The following is a 25765-nucleotide window of genomic DNA, read 5'->3' as shown; positions in this document are numbered from 1 at the left end:
GTTAAGGGACCGGGGCACTGGAGAAGCCTGGGACAATTGCCTTTGCTCAGCCTCAGGAAGACAAGAGAGGCTGATCTGACTGCTGTCTTCAACTACATAACAGCAGGGCCCAGAAGATGGAGCTAGACTCTTCTCAGCGTCCGACAGGTTCAGAGGCACTTGCCATGAGCTGCAACATAGCAGACTTCTATCTGTTATTAGGGTGTTCCTCTCCTCCCCAGTAGTGTGGCCTAAGAACAGAGGCTCAATGAGGTTGCAGATTCTTCACCCTTTGAGATATTCAATGCTCAGCCGGACAAAGAGTAGATCAGCCCAATTTGGTTGGCCCTGCTTAAAGTAGGGGGTTGGAACAGATGACTTCAGAGGTCCTTCCAACCCTATTTACTCTGTAATTCTGAACAGTAAGCACTTAGCGCCTAATGCTCGAGAAATAATCCAAAAAACTTTGAAAACACTTAAATATTTTTTCTAGATGAAAATACTTAATAAATATCTTTAAGCCTGCAATTTTTGCAGGAGTTATGTTCTATTACCAGTATCTTTTAGTATTGGTATGTTTTATTGTTACCTTATCCTCAATGAGAGCTCTGAGATAAACTCAGATCATCTCCTTTTGCACTATTTATTTTAACTTTAGCTTTTTCGAAAAGACACAACAGCCCACTCCTTCCTTATTTTGGATAATAGGTAAGCTGGCCACTCACCGGTATTGGCCTGCAACACTGCCGACCATAGAACATTAGAGCTGAAGATCAGTTAACTCTGACATTTGCCTCTTGCACAAGTCATTTAGCACCTTGAATAATATCCTAATATATTTTAAAAAGACTTAAATTCTACTTAATGTTTAAAAAACACTTTAAACGGATTCCATAATAAGCTTCTTCACGTCTTCATTCTTTTATTTCCCTTCCCTGTAACAAACATTTTTTCCAGAGAACAACCTCAAGTCAAACCTCCTTCAGTGTGCCACTGTTCTACCAGCCATATGAATAACCAGAGAGGTGAAAGTGTTTTGATTTTCCAGGGTTCTCCTTCCCTCAATTGCCAGACAAGGCATTCCAGGTAATACAGATCTTTACAAACCAAGTTAGAATTCTTACCTGCCTTTATTCTCCTTTCCTTTTATTTTTTCTTGGCCTTTGCCTCCAGTAGGATCCCATTCAACATAAGTATCTTCAACTTTCAAGTTCAGATGAGACGAAGTATTGTCCAAATTGAACACAAATGCTAGTCAAGACAAAACATGAAACAGTGAAAAGGTATAGTGTTCTCTCCCCTTGATGGCTGTTTATACAAAAAGACAGAAACAGTGGAAAACTTGTAGCACAGCACTACGCAACTTTACAGAAATGTCAGCTTTCTAGTTTGATGCTTATAACCAAGATAAAGAACCCCTCAAATAAAGGGCAGTTACTTATCTTCAGCTATACTTATATCAAAGCAAGTTCTCATCTTTATAAGGCAATGGGGCCAGCAATTAAATTCAACCAGCGAATCAGTGCTTCCTGCTATTTGCAGCCTATTCACAATCGTACAAATTTGGGGAATGATTTCAAGCTACGCTCATTTTTCACACTCGACAGCCCCAATTCTCTAATGCATTTACGGTTGAAAAGGATTTTTTGAACCTAGAGAATGTGAAATTGATAGGATAGTACATACAGGCATACAAAATTGAACTGCAGAGCAGGCTGCAGATATTAGAACAGTAGAGCGTGCGTGCAGCTAGCAGACTATTACCTGCAGCTAAATCCTTCATACAATGAAACAAAACTAACAGCACGTTGAATCACTAAGATATTTACAGCTCATTTTGTAAGTGTCCTAATACCAAATATTACAGGCAGCTGCTGAAAAAGTATACTTTAGACTTTGCAAATTCAAAACTCAACAGCATAGAAGTCTGAAAAAATAAAGCAGGCACATGGACCAAGTACAGAATTTCTATGGGCCAAGCATTAAAGAAAGTGAACTGGATTAAGTGTTAAAGGTGCACACACACACTGGAGTTAACATGGGCAGCATGATAACCACCAAATAATCAAAATCTGGTTGGTTTCTGATACTAGAGTAAGGAACGTAAGCAAAATGGAAGTACTGAATACAGTGACTGTTGCTTTAGAGTACTAAAAAAATTCAATTAGTTTTAGAAGTTACAGGACACATGCTCGTGCAGACTTCGTACAGCTTTGCTTTTAATGAAGTAGCATTTACTAGAAACAGAATTAGTATTTTAATTATCTCATGCTTAGCAGTCATTTTATCCTTTTTATGTTGCTACAATGAAACCATCAGGACTGTGCGAATAGTCAAGGTCTCTGTTCTGTTATAAAGCATCAGTTCAGCTTCAAGGATAGAAAGCATCACAAAATTGTTTTTAGTTTATTTACAATTGGATATTAGGAAGCTACCACTCTTGGATCAACTGATTTTAACACAGTGTCTTAATAACCACAGCAATGTGAGGCTGCTTATCTTTTAGACACGGACCATGATCAGAATCTATAGCTACAGCATCAAAAAATGCTTTTCAGCACCTTCTACTTACAAAGGGCCATTACCTGTCACATGCAAAGTGCCAATCACCAGCAAGCTGCACTAACTGCTTAATTTCCCCAAGTACTGCTGAAATATGGCCTTTAACATACAAGTTCAGATATGAAAGCAGGACTAAATGCATCTATGCACAGATTGTTCAGTACATCTCAGTTTATAGCCTTTCAAATTTTACCTTTCGTCTCCAGAGTCACAGGATCAGAGTATTCCCCTGCCACAGCCTTGTTGCAAGCCTGTACCCTAAAGTTCATATACTTTGTATCAAATTTCAGACCTAAGAAAGTGGAAATTTAGAAACTTGAATTAATTGTGGACAATCTTAACAAGACGAAAATCTGCTTCATATAGCTGTCTTATTTATTTCAGTCTGCATTAAATAAACTCAAATATATCGGTATGAACTTCATTTACCACTTTTTTTTTTTTTAACATAAAACCTCAAAATCAAAATATGTTTCAAAGCCTTTATTATAAAAAGCATTCAAGATTAATATGAAACAATGGAAGCTTCATTAAATAGGAGGGTTTTTAAAACAAAAGTTCCAAGCACAAACAGTTAGATTACTTTCTTGTTTTTGAAGTATAAACAATCTTTACCTGATAACGTGTATTCAGTAGCCTTAATATAGTCTACTAGCTCCCAGCACTGTTCATCTTTTACTCGAGGAAGTCCATCAAAGTTGGTTTTCCTGTACTCCAGTATGAAGTGATCGATTCTGTTGTCTTCTTCAGGCATTCTCCATGATACTGTTATACAGTTATCAGCAACCAGACATGCTGCAATATCTATCTCTGGAGCTTTAGGAACTGCAGAAAAGAAAAAAAGACAGAATATTAATTGGCTCTCCCTGGATTACAGAGGTCAGAACTTGCCTTCAGCTCAGCAACACATTCCTTTTAGGTGCTATGTTCCATTAGCAAAGTACGATAAGAGACTGAGCGTGTCACGTTCCAGTGTTTTGCAAGCTGTGCGTTAAGTGAAAGAAACGCACATTAGCTCTAGAGTTAATTTCTGTACCACATTTTCCAGACGTTCGTGTTTTGTTAGCAAGCTGGGTTGGTCCTCTTTTAGAGGTAGTAAGACGTACATGCTAGAACAGAGGCCTTACAACTGTGAGCCTACATTTAGGATAAGAACTTTATAAAGGAAAAACATTAAGGAGTTAACTTTTTTTGTTCTGAGTCTTTGGAAGGCATATGCATTCACAGCCCTCAAACAATACTATTACTTAGCTTTCTTCCTCCACTATAGACAACTGTAACAGTATAATAGTTTCCGCTAGCCAGTCAGCAGTTATCTGGTTTTCCTTCCTTCTCATTGTTTGTCTTGAGAAAACAGGAAAGAATGCCTAAGACGCATTTTGGTCTTTAAAAAGTTTTTTTATATCTATTCTCAAGAAATTGCAGAGTGCTTAAGTCACTGGATACATATATATATTTTTTAAAGAGACATTGTTGTAGTATCTGAAGTACAACAGGAAGACTTTTGTTGGATAAACATCAAAAACATCAAAAAATGTTTTTTGTTTACAGTTTTTGGAGGAAGAGTCTGCAAAAGCTTCTTCATTGTTTCTGCAACAACTTAAAACAGATAAGAAGCAACCTCCAAGTCAACATATCAGGCAGGAAAGTCAAGAAAATACAATACTGAATCGTCTCTGCGGGACTGGTAGGCCTACAGATTCATTTGTCAAATATCACCACATCTCACACTTAAATCCTTACTTGTGTATTGTTTCTTCTGCATAGTTATCATGTTCCAGTGACAAAGTGCTAAATGCAAACCTTTCACCATACAAGCTGAAATTACTGTTTCTTCAAGAGATTGACTGCACAGCAATTCTCCACTAAAATTAATGAGTCATTATAGTTAAGAGTCACGTTTAGGGATGAGTAACCCTATCAACTAGATTAAAACATTGGTAGCTACAGCAGCTTCAGAAGAAGCAAAAGCCTAGTTTGCTTTATGCACCATATTTAACACATTCTAGCAACTATTTGTTCAAATATTTTAACCCAGCACTGCTCAAGCGTATCCTTTTTCTCCAACTTCCTTGTAGCTGAAACCAAGCAGGAAGCATGTTCAAACTGGCACAGGTTTAAACGCTTGAGAAAAACTGTATAGAAGTGACTGAAGTTACAAGTCTCAAGTGCTAATGAGATATCCAAGTGCATTTGCTATCAAATTTCAAAATCATCCAACCATAACTTCAGAATATCAATATCATCCTCTCTTAGGCAAAAGAAACCAAGATGAGGACAAATATTTCAGAACATACACAAGTTTAAGCACCTCTTCCCATTATTTTTATCTGGTGCCTCGCACCATGACAGTCTTTCGTGTGTTTAGAATGACTAAGTTCTCCGCATCCTTCTGGCGAGCACTGTTCAAACACATAATTATCATGGCATGAAGCCTGTTTTCACCTTCCCGCAGGAGATCATTAGTATCCCCTGATGGGTGAAAGCCCATCAATGACCAGTGCAGTTCTATCTATTATAGGTTGAGCTGTGGTAAATACTATCAGGGTTCAGTAACAAACAGAGTAAGTTGATAGCTTGGAGTTGCATTAAAAGGCATCAAGCTTGATCCAGGCAGTTGATTTTGTTTCCAGATGAAAAGTCCAAATAATAATTTAATAGACTTTCTACATCTTAGTAAGGAAAATGCATGTATAACAAGGGCCATACTAAAGAATATCCTCATCTAAATAAAAGATTTCATTCATGCTTGTAGTCACATCTTAACACTTACTCATATTCCTGTCAAACAGGGGCACTGACCAGCTTATCTAGCTTGTTCCCATATGTACAGACTGCAGAGCTGTGATTGCCATCCAGAGGTCAAGAACAGAGTGGGAATTTCTGCCTGGACACACTGCTAGCTGACCACCAATAACAACACTGGCAATTCACTAAGCCTGTTACCATATACTGTATCCATATCATAGAACGTAAACGGCCAGAAGTGTAAACTGATACGGCCAAGTCCTTAACAGATTTGGAGAGATTAACATCCCTGCCAGCAGTATTCTTGCCAAGATATTCTTAGTAGGAGTCAAGGGCAAAGTGGTTTAAATATGAAGGAAATTTGAATGAAGAGACATATGCACCGGAACATTGAGTTTAATGGCAGTAAACTGGTAACAAATAGGAGTTTTGATAAAGATTTTGTTAACACCAGAAGTTTCACTGCCCTAGTTTATCACTGTCTGTGTTTTTGACCTTTTCACTGTCGTCTTGAGAAGTGGCATGCTACCTGAGAGCTTCAGGCATAACACTATTGCAGATTACTGAAAATGGACTCCGGAGTGTCACTAAAAGCTTCAAACTAGTAGATACCGCCTTAAGAAATGTAAGGTATCTCTAGGAAACATAGAGGAATCAATGCCTCAAGAACGTATTCAAGAAAAATTACTTCTTCCAGGACTCTCAGAAATTGCACAAGACAGCTAAAAATACATTGTATGGAAAACTCATTCTCACTTATGAGATAGATGTTTTTTGAAGTGCCAATATAATGTGAAAATTAACACAACAAAACCAGAAAACCACTTTAACCTCAAGGAATTCAGCTTAACATCAAAAATATAAAAACAAGTTTAGGCACCCTTAAAATTTGCTCATGAGGATGTAGGAGTTGTTACTACTTAAATAATCTGCTATATAGAAATGAGATGCCTCGCATACAGCTTTACCTGGCAAAAACTTTACAGCCTGCAGTAGCCGCCTCTCCAGGGAGAAGTCCACCATTAGATGAGTCATACTATCACTGACCTTTGGTTTCAGAGAAATGCGGAATGCTGAAGCCATTGTAACTCTAAAGTCAAGAGAAAAGCATTAGCAAAATGCAGTTTGCCTTTTTTAAGTACTGTAGTCACTTTCAGAGACAGTAATGAGATGGTCTGTACCATGAATTTCAAATTGCTAGCCAAAATACTGTTCTCTGATCAAAGTCCAGCACGTTAAATAATTATAAAAACATTTAGCAAAGATTCCAAACTACAAAGTTTTGCTAACAAGACTGCCTTACTAAAAGCATATGGCATGAGCTCCCAGTGATTCCATTTTACTAGGACAAAGATAATAAGAGTGAATGGAGAAAAGCTTTAAGCCTCATCTCTTCCACGGCCCAGAATTGGGTTCTTTTTCACTAGTCAAACAAAAGGAAGAACAATCATTTCACACAAAGTGATTCACTAATGTGAATTTCTAAAATGTCTAAAGCACTGAAGAATTAACCTCATGAATTATATACTCAGAAATTTGAAAGTAAAATCTTTGGATTAAAAATATAAAAAGACTTTCCCACTAAGCAGGACCCACCTAACTGCCTCCCAAGTGGGATGAGTTTAAGTGTTAGGTATTACTCAGAGGGCATTTATAAATACCCACGAAGAGGCTGAATATTCTGATTTCACATATACCTTTTGTCTTATTTGGGGATGGAGAAGTGTTAGGTTGCGGACACCATATCGTTTTGCATACATGCAAGTGCTGGATCAGTCTTACAAGAGACACTGAAGCATAAGACAGTTAAACACTCCCATTTCCACTTTTGAAATGTTGCTTAGTCTTTATTTTGACTACTTTTACAATAGCACCTCCATTCTGTATGGACAGATCAAACCAGAAGGAGAGCAAACCTCTTATCTAACTCCTTAACTCTTAAGATATCAGGCCATACAGCAGAATTTCAATAAAATTGAGACAGCACACAGGTCCTCTCCCTGCTTTAAAAAGATTCTCACATCGAAAGAAGTATACTCACCACAATAAAAAAAAAAAAAAAAAAAATCAACTGCAAAAACCTGTATCCACTTCACACTCATAGATCTTTGACATCTTTGGAACACCTAATGCTTATCACCCCCTGCGAGCTACTAAAAACTAAGTACTTCACTAGTATATAAGAATGGTTGCGTGTTAACCACAGTTACATTAAAGAACGGTGAAAAAGATCAAAATTTTAGGCAGAGATAAGGGGGAGGAAGTAATATGAGGCTGGATAGCAAAGATATGAGTGGGCTAAGAATGGTAAGAGTCACTACTTTCGGAAACAGAAGACAATTATGAGCCTGAAAGGAGCACAGAGGAGACAGGTCAAGCGATTTCCCAAGACAGAGCTGACTTTCTGAAACCCAGTATGGGTCGCTTATCAGATTGAGCTGTTCAGCCAGACTGTTAGGAGTAAACATTTCACCAAGGAAGAGTAATCCTTTGAATAGTCAACTACAGCTACAGCTTTTAACTTCTGTTTAGATGCGGAGATTCTACACCGCGCCAGCCAGAGCTGGTTCAACAGCATTAGACTAGAGCCAAATGAGAAGAAATAAAAAGATATTTGTTCCAGGTCAAAATGTCTGAAGATTCCTACCAGTGCCACTCTTCATATGATTTGCTAAGGATTAGTTATCTACCTACGGAGAAGCAAAGACTAATTTCTCTAACAGTCACTAATTTTACAATAAACTTCAGAAAAACTGGATGGATTCCTCCCTGAAAACCTGTAAATTAAAGGAAACTTATTTGGTCAATGAGTAGCACATGCTGGAAACACCCTGTGGGCTGTCTCAAAATATTACATAGAGCACATAAGTTTTCTGAATCAGAAGACCAGAGCCTCAGAGCATAATTACTACTGTTCCAAGTGAGGAAAGATGGCCTTAGCATTTATCGTGAAGCTAAGCTATAAGCTTAGCTTTCTGAATAATGCTTTGAAGAAACAAAGAAAAACAACTAGAGATAGTGAATTCACTGACATCCACCCCAGCGATGTCACTGGAAACATTTAAACAGCTACAAGACTTTATATTCAAAAGGAACATTAGCTAGCAAAAGCTCATCTTAAGTATTAAGAAAAGACCAAGGGTCTTTCATAATTTAAAGAGATACAGTCAACTGGAAGCATTATTCCATTTCAGTAATTGGGAAATAATCAACCTGAAGTGTTGCTGTTTCAGAGCTATATTTCCCTGTGTTAAAAACATCTTTCTCTTTATTAAAGGTATGAAAGGCCCACAGTCAGCAAGGAACAATACCAAAAGGTAAAAGGATACAGGTTTTCACTGTTCTTTCATAAGCTGTGATGTCACCAGGAACATTTAGGAAGGAGCAGAGAGTCAGAAAGAATTTGATTTAAGTTGACTGTGTCACTTTAAAAATAAATGCAGTTTCAAGAACAAGATTAATTCAAAGAGACAAAAAGTGTAGACTTGGTACTGTACCTATCTTTGATCTGTCTGGCAGCCTTGATGCACATCAGGGAGAAGAGAGAAAAGGTAGTTAGCGTTTCCATGCAAGTCTCAGAGGCAGTAACATGCAAGAAGACTGAGCATTACCTCAGAACCGTGGTGCTCAGATTTGAAGATCAAAATGAGTTTAACATGTGTATCAAAATAAATTTTCCCATAAAGCATGTTAACGGTAGTGGTTAGAACTGCAACAGTGGATCACCTGATAACAAATCTCAAGAGCCACACCAAATCAATTCCAAATTACTCCGCTTCCTGAGTATAACTTCTTTGTCTCTTTAGATTTCCCTGCCTCCATTAAGTTATTTTTCTTCACATTTCAAAAGAGCTAAATGACCAAGTTCACAAGTTTGAACTAGCACAGTACTTTATACAAAAGTTTCACTGAAAGTGCTTATGCACAGCATTCCTCCACACCAACTTGTCCAAGATGCATCTTGACGGGTGAGGAAAAAAGTGCGACTTGCGTTCATGTTTCTTCTGAAAGTTACAGTACTACCCAGACAATGCTTCCTAAAAGGTTCTCTCCTTATGCCTATATTCAAAAATCACAGATTACTGGAGTCTTCCACAGCATTTTAATGATATCACTGAAGCAGATGCAGAAACAGTGATAAGTATATTTCAAAGGTAAGCTTTCACTGGCATTTAGAAAGACGGAATCCCCCTCCTTTACCAAGAGGAACTGCAAAGGTAAAACCAAAAGTTACTGTAGTAAGTTAAGGAATGGCTTAGACAGACATGTTGATCCCCTGTTTGGGGTTAACATTGCTATTTGATCCACGGTGCCACTCAGCCAAACTACTTTCCCTTCAAAGAAAGGACAAGAAACATCAGATAAGTTACAAGTTTAAAGTTAGAATACTTCAAAATATTTTATTAGATACAAAGCACACTCAATGGACAGGAGGTGGGTGGGGAGGATCACAATTGCCCCTGCTGTAAAACCAATTCGATATTCTCAAAGCAGAAAAATGAAAAAAACATTTAGAAATAATTTAGCTTAAGAGATAATTTTGTCTTAACATATAACAAAGCTATTGTAGAAACTAATAGATTCTCCTATATGACAGCTGTAGACAAGAAAGCACTTCTCATAAACTAAAGTCTCCTTCATAATCTCTACATCTTTTGGAATAGGTGGCACCCAGGATTCAATGAACAGTGCCTTTCAAGATAGGCCAAATTCCTTTGAATTTACTTTGTTTCCAGGCCCGCGACAAGGAAGGTATCAGTCCATCTCAAGCCTGTCGCACAACAGTGTCAAACTACATCCTATCCAGCCACTAAGCCCTCCCTTGTGCTGGCATCCATGCTCTTTTGGCTTCAAGATGAGCTAATTCAGAGAATAATGCCATTAAAAAAAAAAAATCTAAGAAAAAGAGATAAAGAAAATGTTCAGTTTTATGCTAATTTCTCTTGAACTGAATTACTGCAGAAGCCAATTAAAATTGGTACCAATGAAAAGTAGCTGGGGATGGAACTGCCCTGTCAGCAGCAGTTGGTATTTATATTAGTTTAGAGGTAGCTTTAGTTAGCCAACAGCCAAGGCAGTATTTTCTTTAAATAACTGAAGCACGTTTCCAAGTTCAAGTTAATGTAACGCAAGTTTCAAATACTAGAGTGAATTGAATTAGTTTTTAGTTATCTTAAGCCTTAAATTCTAAATGTTAAAAAAATACTCCCCTAGCAAGAACTCAAAAAAATAATTCTTCTTAGAATATTTGATTGAAAAGAAGCATTAGAGATGACCTGAAAAACAACCAACTTACAAGGAATCCAAAGGAACACCTTGCATAGCGCTTCAGAGCTAATTCAGTCATCACACATCACTTTGATAAGCCAAAAAAGACAACTCAAACTGAAGTGCTAAGTAAAAAATTTAGTTTAGAAATGGTCATTCTTCAAGGCAAATGAACCAAAGCTGAGACTCAAGAAGCAAGCAAGACAGGACACAAATATGTTGTCAAAAGGTATAATTCACATATTAAGACAGCTTTCTGCACTTGTTTTGAAGTAATTTGTGTCCTTGTTCCAGCTAAAATGCAGAAAGACAAAAGTAATTGGGTCTTTGATTTGGTGTGGCTGAACTTGCTACTGAGTTTTGGTTCTGTCCTATACCGATTTATTTCACTCTCACTTCCTGCGTTCACTTACCTAGCATCAACACAGATTTGCTTAATACAGATGGTTAGCTACGCAGGAGAAGGCATTCCTTTCCCTCCCCGCCTCACTCCGAGTAAGAAAAAAAAATCTATTTGTTAGAGACGGAATATATTAGCTACCATGCAGGACAAATGAAGTCTGGCCTCACAGCTGAGCACATAAGGTCTCAAATTCTCCTGGTACCTGCGGTTTTAAGTGACACTGGTACTTAAACTGAAGACTGAAATAGGCTAGCGCAGTAGCCTCCTTAAACTGTGACTGAGCATAGGCTCTACAGCTTGCAATTCCTTTCCCACTGCAGACCCTACACATCCACAATGCAGCAACATATATCTCAGATTTGGTTCCACAACGGGTAAAACTGGAAATTGTCTATTACAGGTATTTCCAAGCTCATTTTGCACTTCTGATGGAGTTACTAGACCTCCAAGGTAGTACCCACGGATGCACAGGTACTGCAGGCTTTTAGTGCTAATTAAACTACAAAAAACTGACTGAACTTCAGGTCAGTCATGCAAGTTCTGTGGAAACTCAATCACATTACACCTTGACTACAGTTTACAGTTCTCTAAATACTGAAGCTACTTAGACCAGTTTGACAAAAGCTACTTTAAAACTGGTAAGACTGCAGCACTTAGACCCAGGAGAGGATTAACCATATTTTCATATGCCTCACCATCCTTACTCTTGGTACTCTTGATAAGCCTGTAATGCCAAGCTCTGCAATGCAAAGGCTATTTCAAATTGAGACAAGTATCAGCACCTGCCTTATGCACATCAGTTTAATGTTTTCTACCTTTGAAAATTCCACAGGGTCCTTTATGTCCAGTGACTGCGCAGCAAGTTCTAGCAGTTCTTCAGAACTCTCCAGGGCATTACTACACTGGCTAAGTTGATTCTGAAGCAAAAAAGAAAACATGAACAGTTTGGTGTATTTGCATTAAAAAGTGGTTTGTAGGCTAGCAACACTAGAACTACAGGGCTTCGCTATGCCTTCGTAATACTTAAAAGTTACCTTAGCTAAACAGGGTTGTCACAACTGATACATACGATGTTAACTAGAACGTTACTGTGTCTGACAAGTGAATGCAATACACACACAGCGCATCCTATGAAGTTCAGAAAAGACACAGCTGAGATTTACAAAGCCAGATTTGATTTATAAACCTATTTCTCCCAAAATCAGGATTTCAGAAGCGGCGACTGCTTAAGGCTGTGTGCACCTACGTTTATTTGCATTCACAGAACTGCACTACATTAGTTAACTGATGCTGTTCAGCATAACAATAACCTTGAAAACGAGGAAGGATACTTTATCCCCAGCCAGCTCTAGAACTGGTGTGAAACATAATCCTAAAAATGGATAGGCCAGTATAACGGACTGGGAATAGTGGAGGAGGGGGAACAGAGGAAGAAGGGCAGAAGAGAAACTTCTTTAGCCAAGATTACCCAAAATTGTCATTAAACTAACATTTCGGGTAAATAAAACAGCCCAGTGTTTCAATACACCTTCCAGTACTGCATACTATTGATATATCTGTAAAAATAGTTTTGAATACAATACAGGATGCCAAGCATATTGCAGAACCAACATGATACACATTCAAACCACAGTTCCGCCAGCAGCTCTTGTACTGCCATTCGACCTACAGTTAATTCTCTAGCCATGTAATACCTGTATACCCTAAAGTCTTAGGCCAAATGACCATTATGTAATTATTTGTCATTGAAAAAAATCTTTGAGGAAAAAATTTTGTCCTGAACTAGTCACTGTCTCAAGAGCAATCACATCAATTTCAGGAACAGACTGCACTTACGCACTTCAGAACTCTTAACTAGTTTTGGCATAACATTAAATATACCTCAAACTTAATGCTCAGGGATAAAACAGCAGCAAGGAAACAATCCAAAAGCTAGAAATTGATATACAGTTTCTAGAAGACTTTCGGAGCATGTGATTAACGCAAGTTGTCATTCATCTAACACAGCTGCTCTCCTCTTTGGAGGATATCCAAAGCTAACAAAGTCAGATATAGCATGATGCTGCCAAAATGTCCCAAGCAAACACCTCAAAAAAAGCAACAAATGCCAGAGGCATATCCAGTTTTCCAGAAATGACACGGTAACTAGATGCTTACTTTTGCATCTCACTGATACGCACCAGAATTCTGGAGGGAAAATAAACATTGTAGTGTTATTAAAATACGCGGTACTAAAATGAAGCGATGTACTTTCAAAGGTCCTTCTATAGGAACTCAGTATTTGGGAGAGAGAAGTCAAAATTAAAGACTTATCCTAATCAAGCATTATATAGCCCCCATTTTCAAGTTACCACATATTCTCAGCAATGGCATCTAGTCAGCTACAGTAGAAGCTAACTACTGCACAAGCGGTTTAAAGGGACAATAAATTAAAGAAGTCACCTCCTTCAAACAGGAAGTTCAGTTCTAGACCTAACAAAGTTTATCTTGGTTCCCGCATATACAGTTGGTTTTCAATCCTAATCTAAGATAAGGGCTTGAATAAATCCAAACGCAATACAACCTAGTATTCCTCTATTGGTTGGGTCTGTTAGCTTCACTGTTACAAAAAGCACTCTTCTGATAGATCTCTGGAACTGAGGCAGCGTAGGAAAATTCGCTCTGTCATCAAGTAAAGAGAACGTCCCTTGGACATATGCAGTTGGATAACAGCCTCAGCTGAAAGACAAGTAGGGCTCTTAATGACTGTGTCAGTCATCTACAACATTCCACTTGTCTTCATCCTCTTCTGAATTTAAGTACCAGCTCAGCTGTTCGGCACATGGATATCAGGCAGCAATTATTTATACAGCTATACAACACTGACAGGCTTTCAGAACTTGGTTCAATCACACCTAAATCGTAATCTAATCTGATAAAAAAAAATCAATTTTAGCTAACAGAAAACTTCTATACAGTCAAGTCATATAGCCATATGAGTAAGTGTCAAAATGTTTTCCAGTTCCAGAACACTTACTTGCAAGATGAATTTTTTTTTTTCCTCGACTATAAGGTAGAATAACTGATACTAGTCAAGCTGAGTTTTCACTGAGAGTTGTTCACTCAGAAGTATTTTTCCTTAAGCCTTTCAGTTCTACATGCCCCCATGGACCTCAGTAGGCCTGTGTCTTAAGCTCTGACCAGCTCAGGCACACTTTGAATGGAATTTCTAGCAGAGAAACAGATCCCCACCTCTGTGGGTCAGCAAGATTCAAGAAGCTGAAAACACTCTCGCGCTCAAGCACTTCTCCTATAGTTTCAAGTTATAATTTTCTTCACCGGGAATATGTAACAAAGTAAATAAGCCTGCAGAATAATTTGTAGGTTATTCCGCTTAAGTGAAACAAAAGGAACGCAAGTTTTATTGAACTGTACAGAGATTCAGTCATCATTACCACTCGAGTTCTGAAATTCTATCAATACTTGGGAGAGGGTCTATTCCCTTGCCTCTAGACTCTCCATCCAACAGCTAAGTCCTCTTTCTAGACTTCCCAGGACTCCTGTTCAACTTTTAAAGTGAACTCTTTAGTTTGTTCTATTATAACGAGTAGTTTACCAGTCTGCAAACGTCCCCCTTCAGCAGCAGCTGCCAATACCTCTTTTCCATTGGAAAGTGTTCCTCAGATTTTAGGTACCCTGGAAATTAATTCATCCCTCTGCACACACATACCCCTGGCACACCACTGTTTCAGGCTGCAGGCATTTGAACAGAAGACTAAGGTTAATAGCTCTTATCTGTTAGTGTTTTGCATCCCAGTTTCATGGGGGCACCTACCAAACACTGCCAGGAAGTCTGTGAATCAATACACACCAGTGCACTCACCAATGCATATTACAAAACTCAAGCTAAATTCAAAGCTCTGCCACCGTCTAAGTAACTCTTAATGACACTAGTCTTTTACAAAGAACAGCAATACTTCCTGTTCTACCCAATACACTAGCAGAAAGAATACTACATCAGTACCCGGATGAACATGGCATAAAGAATAAACTACCAGTGTTCTAAAATAAGTTTAGCCGTAGACAAAGCAGACCAACAACAGGTGACCAGGGCAAGGCTGGCAGAATTAACTTGGTTGTGGGATTAACAGACATGAGAGATGTCTAAACTAGTCAAGGTACAATAAAGTCAAGGATTAGAAAGTTTTAATGAAATACTGTCACTTAAAAAAAACATAACAGAAATAACAGCAGTTGCTACAAGATTGAGGGGTGGCACTTCTTCTAATCAGAATACACTAGAGACTAGGCAATACTCCAGCTTGCTAACTGTGAAACTCCAGAAGGCTCTAAAACAGACATAGCAGTGGGGCAGGCGCAGAGTGAAATTGCAAGTAGAAAAGTGAAATTGAACATAAACTAGAAGAACAAGTGGGTAGTCACACAGCTGTGCAAACCATCAGTTACACAAGAAACATTAGAGATACCTCAGTAAAGATCTATTAACTTCTGACTAATGCAGCTCTGCAGCAATGTCATGTTGCACAGGATAGAAAGCTTTTTTCTTTTTTTAAAATCTCACGTTCGCGCTCTGAATTCTGTACCAAACTCAGCATGGTCACTGAAGCAACATTCCCCTCTTACAAAATGGAACAGTACATACCAAAAAACCCTCCTTAAAAGTTCAATATCTTAGTTTTACTGTAGCACCTTTTTGCTGTTATTTGGGTCATCTAAGAAATAATAAATATTTAGCTTTTTTGAAAATGGCATTTAATGTTTTGGGTTTTTTTAAAAACATATTTCATAGTGAAGAAAGCCATACTGAAAGGACTTTTCCCCACTGAGTTGTATACAGATAACAAGACCTTTGATAATTTCAGAACGTATCAAAAATTTAGGATTGAAAGAAATTCATATTAATAAATTAGGAGTGATTAGATTTTCCAGCAGCTGAAGTTAACAAGAAAAACTAACACTAAAAAACATCAAGAGATGAAGTACGTAAGACGAATAGGACACTGCAAAACTGTAGAGCGCTTAAGATCCTGTACAGAGTTAAAAATAAGGCTGCACACGCTGCAGTGAAAGAGCGGTTTTAACATATGTATTTAACATGACTGTCCTATGTCAGTACATGTTGAAGCACAGAAACACAGAGCACAGAATTCCTAAAAGCAGGTGCTAGGGCTAAAAAGGTTGCATAAGCTTTATATTTTAAGTCATTAACTAATCAAGAGTCTGAGGTACAGAAGGTGCTCAAGAAGCATGCTCAGGTCACCCATATTTCAAGCAACAATACTGACGAGTATAAGAGATGAGGCACTTAAGAGTACCGGTCTGATTAATCACAAGAACTCTTAACTGGTAGAGCCACTTGCTTTCATCAGCTCTTCCATTTTTTCAGTAAGCTGAATACCTTTGTGCTCCAGGAGCTTCCTCCACACTTCGCCCTGGAGTAAGACACAGTCCTATTTTATAGATGGAAAAATCACAGCAAGAAGTAAAACTGTTTTGAAGGATACCATCTGCAAACAAAATTTGAAAACTGAAGCTCAAGTCCTACCCCACAACTGTAAGTACTTTAGACGCCTAGTATGAAACTTTCAAGCAGAGAGCACATCCCACATATCAGTCTTTTCACTCCTATAAACAAACATTAGCACTGCTACAAGAGAGCTGGAAAGCATGAAATAAAGCACTTAAATGCTTCAGTCAGAGGACTTGCAACTTTGCAGGAACCTTGGCAAAAAGGCTTGCATGTCACTACCTAGATGCACCGTTATTTCAGGGCAGAACTACAGAACAAACTGAAACATTAAATTCATCTTAATGTTCACCTCCAAGCTCTGAGGTGTTTTACACCCACAGCCTTTATGCACAGACATAAAATAGACCTTCCAAGGAAGCCTACGGAATTTGTTTTAGGAAGCAGTTCCCAAAACTCCTTCTTCAAATTAACCAAGTAATAGGAAATCTAAGAGAATATGAAGTTTTCAAGAATAAATATCTTCCTTACTGCTTTGTGTAAGTGAACAGAACAGGCGGAAATTAATTTCTTATACTCCAATCTAAGACGGATACCAGCAGACCTCTCAAAAGAAAATAAGCTAGAGGATTAGACTCTGCATGGGACCACAGGAGAATTTACATCTTTCAAACAACAATACTAGTCTTTCTGAAAGCTACAGTTAACTTGCTACAAGCTACTGGAAAAATTACAAACCTTACACCTATTCCAGAAAGCCACATTTTTGCTTCTACTTTTTTCTGAAACTTATGGCAAAAGATTGTCCTACGTTAATTTACACAACTATAGAATAATGAAGTTCCTATAATAGGTTTAGTAGCAGGCACCAATGTAACATATTCCTAAACAACTCCCTAGTATGCAACATCTTCCGGAGCGGGTATACAAGTCTCTAGAAGTTAAGAAGCGGAAGATAACCAGCTCTGTCAAAAGGAGGCTGGCACTTGTGCTTAGTATACCAGATGGCACTCCTGACTCCAAGTTTAAGCCTCAGCAAATTACTTAAACATGTCTTTCTGTTCAGACGCTGTTCTGCTCATTCTACACTGGAGAAACAAGCAAATTCCAGTCCAGATGCCATTTGTTAGTTTGATGGTAGTTAACACATCCAAGGCCTGCTCCTATGGCAGCTTTCTCCATCTGTAAGCTATGGATAAGACTACCTCCTTTCTGCATAATGTCAAGATAAATATGACAGAGACTCTGAATTACCCTAGAAGAAGGGACCACATAAGTACTTGGATCAAAAATACACATTTACCCCAATTAAATTTCTTGCAGGCACAACCAAAATCATCACTTATAGTTAAGACCTAAGCTAGCAGTTTAAAATTATTTTTATTTAGCAGTAAAAGTTTACTTTAGTTAAGTAGCTACCTGTAGAGCTTGAATTTTACGAGCTTCCTCTTGCTGAATAGTGTTGGTCATAGTCCCCTTCATCTCATCCAATATGGAATAGAGACCTTCAAATTCTTCATCCAACTCAGTGATAACATTAGAAGAGTTCGTCTAAAAGAATTGAAAATGTTGCAATTAGTATAAAACAAGACAGAGTAAGCAGTTCTTTTAGATAGAAAATCACGCTGTCTGCCCAAGCATACCATGCCCAAACAGGACCACTGCGCACCCTACCTTCTCATTGCTCCTCACTTTACCAACGGGAAAAAAACATTAAGAACGACCGGTACCTCCCAACTAGATTTGACATCAGAATACTGAGGACTGAAATCCATGGAAGACTGACAGTGATACACAAACTTGCACAGAACCAATGTATTTGGCAACACTGTTAAATGCTACAGGATCTTCATATCTCTCACCTGTTGCTAGATGCTTTTATAGAGGTAATTATCCAGTACCATAAAAACGGTTTCATTTGACACTATATAACCTACATTCAAGAAACCATCTGAGAGGTCTGTGGGATTATTTCCATTTCTATAGTTGGCTTGGCATTAACAAAAGACAACAAACTACACTGCCGATTGATAGGAAAGAAGCACCTAAACCTTGCTCTAGAGCAGAAGTTCTAACAATTAGATCCAACTTTCACATAAACCCAACAATCTGCAAGTACTAAAAAGGAAAAGAGCAAAGAATTCTCTTAAGTATCAGACAGTCTTTTTTTTTTTTTTTTTTTTCAATCTGTCAAACAGAATAGAACTTTTACAAAATAGACTATCTCCATCTAAGAGGAGTTTGAGGTCTTGCATAATAGAGAAGTCAAGTCTTACGATAGCTTTTCACAAAAAAAAAAAAAAAAACCACCAAAAATTACTCCTTCCAACTGGAGACCGATTTCAAAAATAATTTTTCTAGCTGGTTCCAACATGAAGATTTCCTTTAAACTTAGTTCATACAGCCCACCCCTTGTAAACTACGCACAACTTGCCAATTTTCAGTCTCGTAACGGCTACCTCGCCTCCCAGGTGTAACCTTGAGCCTTAAAATACATACCTGAACATTTTTTATTGTATGGTTCAGCATGTCAATGAAGTTGTGAATTTCATCATTTTTGTTTGCTAGAGTAGAGACAATCCTTTGCAGAGTCTCCTAGAATTACAAAAACAAGTAAGAAGCTGCAAAAAAAAAAAAAAGCTTTTTTTTTTTTATACTATCACCATTTCAACATACATGGAAGTGATTATTGATTATTTCCTACAGCAGTAAAAGAATTGCATCATACACATTCAAGTTATCTTCTGTTCTCGCATGAGAAGAAAATGCTTTGTTTAAGAAAAAAAAAAAAAAAAAAAAAAGGAACAAAGGCCCAAGAATCATTCTGCCCCAAGCTAGAGATCTCTGGTTGTTAGTTTAAGAGAAACCAGAAGTCTCTTCTCCAATACACTGCTCTAACCTGCTTGACATGTACTAACACATCTAAGTCATCCAAACCAGACCAGCTTTAGCTATTACCCTCTGTCCTACAAACTTCTCCAGATGATAGAACTAGTGCTTGTGCAACTGAGTTGAGAAACAAATGCAACACAGCAGGTAAAGAAAAATTAGTATTTTCTGTTGTCAAAAGTAGCTAGCATTAAACAACTAAGCTGATGTTTTACAGATCGCTTCTACATATTTAGTCTACAGAACAAACAGAATAAGTTTGTTCTACAAGTGCTAAGTTCTAGTAGATACTTCATATTTTCCATTTAAAAGTGACCTCAAAGACAAAAGCTTATTGATACTTGGGAAGAAGACACTAGGTTATCTTTAGTACCTATTTTAAGCATATTCCACTATTTCTGAACAACTGGAGGTAATAAGCAGGCAAAGTTAAGCTTATCAAAATGAATTTTAAATTAAATCCAACTACCAAGCCTAACTGCGTTAAGGTAAGTATTATATGCTAAGGATTCAACACAAATATCCCAATGCTTGGCACTTCAAACTAAGTCACATTAGAAAATTATGAAGTTCTGAGTATATCAGTACACATAAATAAAAACAAAGTACAAGGTGAGGAGGTCACTAAGTATTTGCTGTTCAGGCTGGTTGATAAGAAGTTCTAGAAACAGAAATCTGACTCTAAAATTCTGGGTTAACTTGCCGCTTCGGAAAAAGTGAAAGTTGTCTTAATTGTATTATTATTATATTATTATTATATTATTAACCAGTTGAGGCTCCGAGTTTCAAGTTGCTACTCTTATATTACTTGGCAACATTTAGGAATTCAAGGAGATGGGGTGAGCTTTTAAGCCCTCAAAAGCAGTCAGACCAGAAAGATGTTGCAGAGGTCCTCCCACAAGCCCTTTCATAATAACCGTTTACTATTTAGCTGCATTTGTTTACTAAAATGCAGGAAAAAGAGCCTTTATCCTTTCCTATTGATTTCTACAATAAATCTTGACACTACCTCCCTCAAGGAATTTTTCCACTAGTCTTAAGCCACGCTTCTACCCGTTTTTTGGCCCTTCATCAGCACTTTTAAAAGAACCCTCTTAGGATGTATTTATTGGCTCTCTGACCCATTGTTTGTTTCCGCTGTGGCATGCTTTAGCTCATGTACGAGACCGCTAACAGGAAAGTAAAGTTTCACTGCTTTTACCAAAATGCACTGTAAAACAATGGCATTTTGGAAAGATATAGTGCAATTGCTCACAACAACTGAAGTTAGGACACCCTAAGCAGAAAAACAAGACCAGGTGGTGTCTTTCCGAAACAGTGAGTGCAGCAAGGCTTCGTTATAGACTCCATTCAGTGTTCAGTTAAAATTGAACATGTTTAAAAACAACTTCATCCACGTTACACTAGCAGATGAAATACCATAATCTAACCAGCTGCTTCTACATTTACCACTGACCAGAAGCAATTGTTTCTGCGTGTCAGACAGCCCACAGTTAAGCCTTAGATCCTATAAGCATAACTGTCAATTTGGATGAACAAGAAAATTCTCAATCCTCTTTCAACCAGGATTTTAGGGCTTACTCAGTTCTACCATGTGGAAAAAATTAGTCGTCTTGTACATAGCTATAAAGCCCAAACGCATCATTCAGTACCACATAAGACTAAAGGAAAACATCTACCTCTGAAGAACACTCTCAAAGCCTTTATACAAGCAGTCTAAAATACTGCAGAAACTGGAAGATAGCTGTCAAACAAGGCTTCCCAAAACATCTGAAGTTAAAGTCAGCAACCAATCAAGGATCGGTAAGGCTCTTTAAGCAAGCTACCAATTTCTCCAAGCAAGAATTCCATTAAGTTTGATGTAGCTTGAAATGGAACAGACATCATCGACAAACAGATGGAAAAGGCCTAAAAATGCACTAACAGCACATAGAATATTTCTTAACCACCAAAGCACATAACACTACAACAGAAAGTCAGCTTTTAAGAACCACTAACATAATACATACATTTTCTTCCAGATATACCAAGATAAATATATGACAAATTCAAGCCACCGCATTGTTCCCAATTTCTTATAATGGGAGCAGTTAAGTACAATGACAGGCACACTAAGAAAATTATGCGTTTATAGAGCAGTTGAGGCTCACATGGTATATTACTTCATATGACAATGACTACTGCGTCAAGTTTAGTAAAAAATTATTGGTATTTATCCCCTGAAGGATACTTAAATTCACTTCCCAGTGATGGATGCAGTACTTTATCAAATATTAACTAGAATCCTATTATAAATAACTCTTGTAATTCTCTCCAGCTAGCAGATCTAGTAACCTACCCGGTGTTCAAGTGAGGTCCTGAAAGTCAGTTTCAAATTCACTGTCAAAACATTATGGCAAGTTTATTACACAGAAGTTGAAGTTTAAGTCATTTTCTCCTATCACTCAGCACATTAACAGCTTATAAAATTGAAGAGCATTAATCTCCTAATTTAAAACTTTTTAAAAATAAAAATATAGAGCATTTGTAAGGCAAGAGTGCTGATGTGCAAAGAATGACAAAGGTTAAAGAACAAAGCCCTACAGCATGTGGTTGCCTGGTAGATTTGCCAAGAGCATAAAGGTAAACAATAGCCCCTCCCTGAACAGCAAGCATTGTATCACTGTATAGCATCTGTGGAAACAGCTGGGCACCTCAAATGTTAAAGAGTACACTTCAGTAAATTAAACTATTACATCATTTCTGTTAAGAAGCAAGTTAAACTGTTCAAGACCACCCAAGTCTTACAGCTTGATGCAGATCTGAATTTCTATAGCAGTCTATTGCCTACGTCACACTAACTTTTATGAGTAGACCAAATTTCCAACAAAAGGACATACGTAGTCTCCATTAATTTAGTCTTCTGCGCTTCTTTCGCATATTGGAAAAGCCAGAGTTTGCAAGGTTACTTAAAGGAGAATACAGCTGACCTTGCTCCACGAGCGTCCATAGCTTCTACGCTCTTATTTACAACACGTTATTGGTCAAAAACTTCTTTGAGACCATCCTAGTTTTAACCAAACAAGTGATACTGGTATCAGCTTCAATTACAGAGCTACAGCATTTCAGCAGAATCATGGGCGGCAGCAAGTCAGCAGCAGAAGTATTACTCATTAAAAGAACAGTTACAATGTTACTACTGCATTCAGAAACTCTGAGCAGCACTGAAATTCAGTTACGTTCAGTGATGTCACTCAGGAACATCCATGCAGAGAGCATCCCTGTGAGACCTGCAGCCATCTCCTCTGTGACAACAAACGATAGACAAGAGTCAAGTTCATGTAGTATATGCTAGAGGTGCACTTCCTTGGAAGTTCACCTCTGACCTTCTAAAACACTAGCACTACGAACTGCCAGTAAGAAATGCTTAATTCAAAAACTAACATTTCTGATCAATACACTTCAAGCCATTAGCCGTGCCCATTATCCAGACCATCCACAAAACGATTTGCACGCACAGAAAACCAGTCTTCAAGGAGAAAGTAACTGAAGTAGTTTCAGACTGCTAGCTACAAAGCCGTAAGGCTGAGTCCAAAGTTTTTGCAGAGAGTTTATCATTTTTTAAAAAGGCAGGCACAGTCCCTTTGCCACGGGCATCTCTGCTCTTCACTGATTTCCCCAAGGAGCCATACAGTCAGTGAGGGAGGGAAGGAAGAAATTATATAGCACAGCAGCCACATGAAAAAGAAAACCTACAATAACGCTTCCATTAATTAGTTCCTTTCAGCACATTTTTGCATGAATGGGAAACAGAAGGGCCTATGTGTGCAGCATAATTACTTACGATAGGAACACACAGTATGAAAGAGTCCTATGCCAGAGCTGTATTTTTATTAAGTCGTAGCGACGTAAAGCCAGCATCCCAAAAACGCAGGCACTGAGAACTTCTCAAAACTCAGCACCGGGCCACGACGTCCTCCAACACCCCCCCACCACCACCACCACCACCACCCTCTCTACTCAGTAACACCCAGCACAATTCTTAAAACAGCCAAGAGGAAAAATACTTTTCCAGCACTGCTGTCCTCCTAGCAGGTACTGTACGACACCGTTAAGCTCCCGAGGCGCTGCACAGCCGCCTCCTGAACCCTTGCCCCCAGTCCTCGCTGAGGCAGGCCGAACATTTTGGGAACACGGGCCTCCTCGGGGGAAACGGCCCTGGCTGTAGCGCGCCCCCCCCGCCCCCCCGCAGAGCCGCCGCAGGGAGCCTCCTGCGGAGGGAAAAGCCGCCCTCCCTTCTCGCTCCCAGCCGCCCATGCCGCCTCAGCGCTTCCCTCCCCGCCGCCGAGACTCACTTTCTGCTCGTCCATGGTGAGGCGCGGCGCAGCGCCGGGCCGGGCCGGGCGGGCTGAGGGGAAAGCGGCGGCACCCCCCCGGCGCGCGCGCCCCGACCGTTAAAGCAGGGAACTGCCTCCAACGGCCGCCGCCCGCCCCGCCGCGGCGGCTGCGCATGCGCGCCGGCACACCGACCCTCCACCGCCTGCCCATGCGCTTCACGCCCTCCCGCCCCCAAGCGCGCGCACACACACGCCTGCCGCACGCGCGCCCCGCCCCGCCGCCCAATAGAAAGGCGCCGCCTCGCTACGTAGATTCTGGGCATGCGCAGAGGGAGCCGAGCGCCGCCGGGAGGGGGCGGCAGGTGGCGGTTGGGTCGGCCGGGATGGCTGGGGCGGGAGCCGCGAGTTCGAGTCCCGGCCCCGGAGGCAGCGCCCAAAGGGGTCACCGGGGGTTGGGGTGGGAGCGCGGGGGTGTGCGGCAGGGTCACTTCTTCCAGCTTCAGGTGCTCAGGAAATCCTCAGTAGAGCTGTCAGGTTCATGCTGTCACGGTTGCTCGTAAGGCAGTGGGACACTAAGAGGGGCTGTTGGTGGACGTGTTGCAGGGAGCTCTGAAAATCCGTGTATCACTGGCAGTGTGAGCTCCGTGACAGCCTCCACAGCTCTGAATCTACAGACTTTCCGCTCGCTTTTGTGCCACGCATCGCCAGGAAAACCCCCACACCCTGCAAGCAATTTCTTACAGGCAAGAGGCGGCGTCCTCTACCCTTGACGTTATTTATATAGCTCAGGATCCTGTAAGGCAGCTTTGCTTTATCTCAGAGCTCACTAATCCAATTTAAAAAAGAGGAAAAAAAAGCTCCACAGTGCTCAGAAGGAAGAGTAATTTCATAAGGACGACGTTTTGCGGAGATAGAGCCGCAAAACGTCTGCTGGGTTTGACGTGTAGCTCTGGAGTTTTTTAGTATCTCCACGAGGCTTTGAGCATTGCCCCCATATCAGAAGAGCAGCACTACTCACAGCGGGCGCAGAGCAACAGGAGCCAAGCGCTAACGTGGAAAATCACCTCCGCGAGAGCAGTTCTGCTGCCTGGTGGCAAAGGTGCTCTCTCTGTAAGGGTGCTTACGTGCCTGCAAGCCCTGTTTAATCCCGGTTTACGTTTCTTTGTGTCCAGGGCTGCGGTGGGGACCTTGTGGAAAGGCTGCTTCACCAAGCTGAGAACCTTCTGTGATGTGTGGACAGGCAGGAGAGAGGGGCAGAGAGCAATGTCGTAGAGTTCAATGAAGGGAAGGGCAGAGTCCTGCCCCTAGGCAGAAACAACCCCATGCACGAGTAGCTCGGCTGGGTGATGAGTTGCTGCGAGGCAGCTCTGCGGAAAAGGAGCTGTGGGTGCAGGCAGATGACAAGCTGGCCATGAGGCAGTAACGTGCCCTTGTGGCCAAGGCAGCCAAAGGGTCTTCTGGGCTGCATGAGGAAGAGCACTGGCAGCCAGTGGAGGGAGGTGCTCCTTGGCCTCTGCTCCACCCTGGTCAAGCCACAGCTGCAGTGCCGTGTCCAGTATCGGGCTCCTCTGCATGACAGACACGGAACTACTGGAGCGAGCGCACTGGAGGGCTCTGAAGATGATGAAGGGACTGGAGCATGTGTGTCCTGAGGAACGGCGAGCAGAGCTGGAGCTGTTCATCCTGGAGAAGAGAAGCCTCAGGGGTGATGCGATCGATTTGTATAAGTATGTGAAGGGAGGGTGTGAAGAGGCTGGGACCAGACACTTCTCCCTGGTGCCCAGGGACAGGACAAGAGGCAACAGGCACACATGGAAACACAGGAAGATCCGTCTGAGCACGAGTTAAAACTTCTTTCCTGGGAGGGTGGCAGAGCACTGGAACAGGCTGCCCAGAGAGGTTGGGGAGTCTCCTTCCCTGGAGATGTTCCAGAGCCGGCTGGACACGATCCCGAGCAATGTGCTCTAGGGCAGCCTGCCTGTACAAGGGAGTTGGACGAGATGATCTCCCGAGGTCCCTGCCGACCTCAACCCTTCCGTGATTCTGTGGTGGGGCTGACCCTCTGCTCTGACCACCGTTCACGTGAGCTGACAGCGCATCGCCTGAGGCTCTCTGGGTCCAGCCTGTGCTAAA

The 25765-nt window shown here is 40.2% G+C and overlaps 1 protein-coding gene across 3 annotated transcripts in view; it reads right to left on the bottom strand.

Annotated features, from left to right (window-relative positions):
- FSD1L (fibronectin type III and SPRY domain containing 1 like) overlaps positions 1 to 23787 on the bottom strand; it is a 36215-nt gene extending 12428 nt beyond the window's left edge. For all 3 annotated transcript variants that reach the window (XM_068927933.1, XM_068927934.1, XM_068927935.1), the window contains exons 1-9: positions 23651 to 23787; positions 18927 to 19022; positions 17847 to 17978; positions 11776 to 11877; positions 8787 to 8809; positions 6258 to 6379; positions 3157 to 3366; positions 2735 to 2833; positions 1104 to 1230 (exon numbers count right to left, since the gene is read on the bottom strand). In XM_068927933.1, the coding sequence (XP_068784034.1) occupies positions 1104 to 1230; positions 2735 to 2833; positions 3157 to 3366; positions 6258 to 6379; positions 8787 to 8809; positions 11776 to 11877; positions 17847 to 17978; positions 18927 to 19022; positions 23651 to 23665 (926 nt within the window). In that variant the 5' untranslated portion in view covers positions 23666 to 23787. The remainder of the gene's footprint in view (positions 1 to 1103; positions 1231 to 2734; positions 2834 to 3156; positions 3367 to 6257; positions 6380 to 8786; positions 8810 to 11775; positions 11878 to 17846; positions 17979 to 18926; positions 19023 to 23650) is intronic.
- Positions 23788 to 25765: the final 1978 nt, after the last annotated feature.

Source organism: Struthio camelus, chromosome Z (genome assembly GCF_040807025.1).
Source record: "Struthio camelus isolate bStrCam1 chromosome Z, bStrCam1.hap1, whole genome shotgun sequence".
NCBI lineage: Eukaryota > Metazoa > Chordata > Aves > Struthioniformes > Struthionidae > Struthio > Struthio camelus.
This window is presented reverse-complemented; position numbering and strand designations above follow the sequence as displayed.